We start from the raw sequence: 6,000 nt of genomic DNA, 5'->3' as shown, positions 1-6,000 counted from the left end.
ATGGATTTGCACGATTTGCCCAAAGCGTAATTTCCAAGGTAGTGTTGCTTGCTACAGAGCCATTTCGTGAACAGCAAGTGATGGACTTGATATTGTTTTACGATTGCACAAATCTTCCCTATAACGAAAAGGAAGAGCCTGTGGCTGAAATCGTGGAGGAGCGGACTCTAAAGCGTTCGTCTGCATTGATTTCCTGTGTCTTTTTCAGGCACGCACTAGCACCGGACTGCCCTGTAGCTGTCCTCCGCTTCGCTAGAGTGCGGGCACGGTGGCCATGTCATTCGAGTGCTGGTCCTTCACCCGGGACCGGCGGCCCCTGGTAGACCTCCTGTGCCTGCTGTACGGCCTCAGCTCGTGGCTGGCCATCAGTGGCCTCTGGATGGAGCTGCCCCTCCTTGTGCACGCTCTTCCCGAGGGCTGGGCACTGTCAGCTTCGCTCAGTCTGGCCATCCAACTCGGCAACGTGGGCCCGCTCTTGTACGGCCTCGGCCGGTTCTTCTGCGCCCGCTACTGCACGGGACCCCGGGCCCTCAGTGCTGCGAACCATGTGCAACTCTGTGTCGGCCTGGCTGCCTGTGTGATGCTCATCTGCTCGTGGAAGGTGACCGCCGTTGTGCTCGGCCACGAGACCAGCCTGGTGCTCTTGATAGCCGCATTCGCGCTCTCGATCGTGGACTGCACTTCGTCAGTCGAGTACTTGCCTTTTATGGGCCGATTCCGGGAGGTGTACATGACGTCCTACCTGGTGGGGGAAGGTGTGGGGGGCATCGTGCCTAGCCTCGTAGCTCTTGCGCAGGGACTGAGTGAACCAGAATGTATAAACCGGACAGGCACTCTGGGCGTCGAATATTCGCTAAATACTTCTTTGCCGATCAATCAGACAAGCATGGTGCTGCAGGTTGGGGCCACGAACTTTGAGCCCGAAGTTTTCTTTGGGGTACTTCTGGTGTTGGTGGTGTTAAGCTACGCCGCCTTCGTTCTGCTCGACAACTGCAGGTCTTTCCAGACTGAGTGGGTGAGTACAATTAATACTGCAACGCCAGAACTGCAAGCGTGGTATTTATTTTGTGAATTGTCAGCAATACGCTGTTTATAAGCATTGCTTACGGCTAGGTCTGAACTTCCCTATCCATTAATTTTGTAAGCTTTCATTACGCCATTATTTTCAACCAAAATTCACTATCCACTATCAAGAGATTGTTGGAAACCTTGACAGATATTAAGAGTTCGAAGAAATTTCATTTCCAGCTGATGGTTTTTGTCCGGCAAGGCATTTTCTTCTTCCATCCCCATAATCCGATTGCGCTCGAGAAAATAAACAAAATGATCAGCACAAGATTTTCTTTGAAAACAGGCCTTATTGGCATCTTCCTTAGCTGCGTCACAACTTTTGCTGGGAACGAATTCATTGTTGCAAAGGATAGCGGATTAGTTGCTCACTAATAACGCGCTCGCGCTCTGTGCTGCTAATTAGTTTCCAAGGATCCTGCCTACGAATTACACCTACGGGCATCCTTTCCGCGGCAGTGATGGTGCCGTTTAAGATGTAGCCGAATTATTTTGTACATGTATATGTTACCGGCTTTCATTATTTTGTATTTGTAGAACAGAGTTTTCGTGTGCGCATAGAATGGAACATTTTATATTGCTTGAACATCATTTTTTACATTAAGATCAGCTTGTTTAAATTTTGTGCACCGGTGTTTCCCCACACCAGTGCGCAGTAACTCAGAACGGAATGGAAGAAGCAATTATACAAGAGCTGTTGAATTTTGGCAGGAAATAAATGGCGATTTCTACTGAGAATGCCAAATACCTTTCGCTCTTTTGAGCAAAGAGGGTCGACATCGTCGTCCCAAAGCATGTGTTCAGAGAAAACAACTCTAAGTGTTCTCACAGATATCTCTCTATTAATTTCATATGGACCAATGATAATGCTTACAGGCATTTCCACACATTTATGCACGGAACAAAACACATTTTGCTTTTAATTCATTAAAAAAGAGTCAGGACTGAACAGAGCACAAAGGACGAAGACACAGAGAAGAAGCGACAATACACGAGCGCTGACTATCAACTGAATGGTTTATTGGAGTAACATGTACGTGTACAAAATAACAATCTGACAACTAAGTGCGAATGTTCGCAGATAAGATCACTGAAATAAGGCAGCTTTGTCCACATATGCGATTTCGCGGGGATGGATGATGACCAATGGGGTGCTTACGCACGTGTCAAGATTCTTGTGAATGAGGCAGGCTTCTTTTAATGCCCTTGTTAATTTTTCTCTGTGCTTGTACAAAGCTGAGGCATCATTGAACAAAGGCATGCAAGGAGACTGTAAAGGAGTCTTGTGGCTGTATTTCTTATGATTGAGTGCTTGGTTCGAGGAGGGTGCTTTTCTTAAGGAGTTTTATGCTAATGTATGCATGAAAAAAAAAACTTTGCCCGAACACTTCCGCACACGCACAGAAAATTTACTATTTTACTTCAGTAGGCCTACTGATTTAGAAAATTTCTTCACCGTAAGACAGGCTGCTAAGTTAGAGCTTAGAAGAAACAAATAGAAGCCTTCAGATTTGTTGAATTTTTAGGGCTTTCAGATCATGACGAACAGGAATTGCTGACGCAAAATTCACCAATGCTGCCTAAAACTCTTTGGCTCCACTAGTCCTGACGAACGAGCTTCTGGAACTTCCAAATGAAGATGTTTTAAGAATTTCAGAATGGGAAATTCGCTTCGTGTTTCGTTTGCCGGGGGGACCAACCAAGAAGGCGGAAACCTATCTTGCTCTTTGATTCATCCCATGTCAAAGGGATAAGGAGATCCCCTGTTCAATCTAGACTAACTAATGCACCTTATAAGCGATATAAGCGTTGACTGCAATGCAGTTTCCAATACCAGATCTGTCGCCTGGGTTATCCTCACCATATTATCTCATCTCTCGCAGAAAAAATGTTAAAAAGGTTAAGGAACAAAACAGCTTATGTCGACTTAAAACAAGTACCCTTTAACAAGGTATTGTAACGGCATACGACCTTCGCAACCATGAGCGCGCTGCGGTATACAAATAAAGAAGAGGCGCGGGGCGAGCGCGAGGGGAGAGCGCGCGGCGCTAGCGCGTGAGGTAGAGAACAAAGGTGAATCGCCGCGGCCGGTTATGTCTGAGTCTCCTGTGTCTGAGTGTCTGTGCCTTTCTCTGCGCGGGCCCGCCGTCCCGTAACATTTGGTGGCAGCGGTGGGATCATGCCGCTAACCCGCTCCCAGAATCAAGTCCCCGACGTGCCAGTCGACAGGACTCCGCCACCAGCCGACGGCGCCGACGACGCCGCGGCCGGCGGCATCGCTACACCTGGGCGCTCGGAGGGGCTCGGTTCTCCGCAGCGGCTGGACGCCGGTATTGAGCGCCTCCTCGATATTTTTACTCAGCGGATGGACGCATGGGAGGCCCGTCTGACTGCCCAGGCTGGGGAGATGGAGGCGATCCGGCGCGACTTCCGTCGCCTTCTGCCAGTCGAGCCGAACACGGGTCCGGTGCCTCTGGACGTCCCCGCCACCGCTGTACCCAGCTCTGCCGTCGCTGTACCTGCGGTCGTAGCCGCCAACAGCGTGCTCGGCGCGGGCGCACCATTGGACGTCGTGGAGTTGCCCACGTTCGACGGCACCATTTCGTGGGATGCTTACCGCATCCAGCTGGACAGTATTGCGGCGGCGAGAGGCTGGGACGAGCAGATGAAGGCACGGATGCTCGTCGCCAAACTGAGAGGCCGCGCGACTGAGCTGCTGCAGCACGTGCCGCCTGACCAGCTGGGCTCTTATACTGTCCTGGCGGGCCTCCTCGCCGACCACTACAGTGCCTCAGGTCACCCCCGTGTGCAGTACCACCGCCTGCGAGTCCGCCGTTAAGAGCCCGGGGAGACATACCAGGACCTCGCCGCCGCCATTGAACGCCTGGCTCTGCAGTCGTTGCCGGGGGCGCCTCAGAACGCCGTGGCCCTGGTCGGCACCGAGGCATTCGTCGACGCCATCCGACTCCCTGAGGTGCAGCGCTTGGTCCGCTCTGGGCGTCCTGAGTCCGTCCGCGCCGCCTTGGCGCTCGCCGTCGAGGCGGAATCGACTTTGCTGGCCACGCGGGGGTCGCCGCCGTCTTCCGAGCACAGCGTCCCGGTGCAGGCTCCTCGGTTCTCAGTCCCCACAGCGGCCTCTACCCGACGCAGGCGTAATGACACCCGCACGACCTGCTTCCGCTGCGGCCTGAGGGGACACTACGCGAGGGACTGTGCTGGCCCTCCGACGTCGGAAAACGATTCGGTGCAACGGCGCCCCCGGATAAAGTCCGTCCCCGCACTCCTTAGTTCGCCGTGTCCCCTTCTTTCGTCGGCTTCGATGACAACGGAAGCTCCCTACGTGCTCGTTGACGTCGCCCTGCTTGATCGGCACGTAGCGGCCTTGGTCGACACTGGAGCGGCTGTTAATGTGCTCGACAAATCGCTTATTGTCAACGCGCCCCACCTGCTTCTTCCAGCCGCCAAAACCCGGCTCGTAGCTTTTAACGGCGCCCCGGTGGAGCAAGTCGGACGTGTTACCGTCAACGTGACAGCACTCGGAAAGACCATCTCCACCGAGTTTGTTGTCGCGGACAGCCCTATTTGGCCAGTGGTCCTCGGGTGCGGGTGGTGCCAGCAAGCCGGAGTCGTTCTCAATTTTACCACCACAGAACCACGTGCGAGCCAAACTCTGTGTGGGCCGGGTTGGCTTAGCTGGATTTCCAGCGTCGGTGTCACCCTGTGGCAGTCCCTGGTGTCGGCGACCAAGCGTGCTTCAGGATCTGTGCGCTACCTCGGAACGAAGTGGCCACGTCGAGTCAAGCCAGTCGACGTCACTACCGTGACTGTGGCGACCGCCGTGACTCTGCCACCGGGTGCGGCAACTTGGGTGCATGGCAAGTCTGACAATCCGATCACAGCGGATGTGATTTTCGAACCTACCCGGTGTTCGGCTCCGGCCCGAGAGATGACCTCCCCTCGAAGCCTTCTGTCGGTGCTCAATGGAGAGGCCCACGTGTTAATGCTTAATATCAGCCGCGCACCGCTCGTGCTGACTCCCGGCACGCAATTGGGTGCAGCGTCAGTCTTGGACTCAGCATCACCGGTTGCGTCTTTGCAGCATGAAAAACCATCTCACCACACTCCAGCGCCGGCGGTCCTATCATGGGACGCATTTAACTTTGGGCCCACCCTGACCTGCGCGGAGCTCGCCTCTCTGAAGGCCTTGCTGCTGGAGCATCGCAGTTGCCTTGCTCTTAGCGCCAGTGAACTCGGGTGCACTTCCTGGGCCCAACACCGGATAAACACCGAAAACCGTGGGCCTATTCATCACCAACCTCGCCGTGTCGCGCCAGCTGAACGGAGAGTCATCCAGCAGCACGTATGCGAAATGCTTGACCAGGGAATCATCGCCCCTTCTTGTAGCCCTTGGTCCTCCCCTGTCGTCCTTGTGCGCAAGAAGGATGGAACACTCCGCTTCTGCGTAGATTACCGCAAGTTGAACGCTATCACTCGTCTCGACGTGTACCCGCTGCCCCGCCTCGACGATGCACTTGACCGCCTGAAGGGGGCCCGTTATTTTTCCACCCTAGATCTGCTCTCGGCCTACTGGCAGGTGCCTGTTCAGCCCGATTATGTGGAAAAGACAGCATTCGTGACTCCCGACGGCCTCTACCAATTCAACCGTATGCCGTTCGGTCTCTCAAATGCTCCAGCCACCTTTCAGCACCTCATGGACCGCGTCTTAGGCCATATGAAGTGGACTATGGCACTTGTCTACCTGGATGACGTCATTGTCTATGCGGCCACGTTTGATGAACACCAAAGGCGACTCAAACTCGTCCTCGAAGCCCTTACCTCTGCTGGGCTTCGCTTAAAACCAAAGAAATGTTTCCTCGGTTTCGCAGAGGTCACGTACTTGGGTCACGTTGTGAGCCGGCATGGCATCCGTCC

The 6,000-nt window shown here is 53.8% G+C and overlaps 1 protein-coding gene across 1 annotated transcript in view; it reads left to right on the top strand.

The window, feature by feature from the left end:
• The first annotated feature begins 237 nt into the window (after positions 1-237).
• The window catches only part of LOC149334559 (solute carrier family 52, riboflavin transporter, member 3-B-like), a 64,985-nt gene continuing 59,222 nt past the window's right edge, over positions 238-6,000 (top strand). The window contains exon 1 of the mRNA XM_089555170.1: positions 238-1,015. Coding sequence (XP_089411296.1) covers positions 275-1,015 — 741 coding nt within the window. The 5' untranslated portion in view covers positions 238-274. The remainder of the gene's footprint in view (positions 1,016-6,000) is intronic.

Source organism: Amblyomma mixtum, chromosome 8 (genome assembly GCF_055824585.1).
Source record: "Amblyomma mixtum isolate Tamu chromosome 8, ASM5582458v1, whole genome shotgun sequence".
Classification (NCBI taxonomy): domain Eukaryota; kingdom Metazoa; phylum Arthropoda; class Arachnida; order Ixodida; family Ixodidae; genus Amblyomma; species Amblyomma mixtum.
The sequence above is the reverse complement of the archived record's forward strand: the minus strand, read 5'-3'. Positions and strand labels throughout refer to the sequence as shown.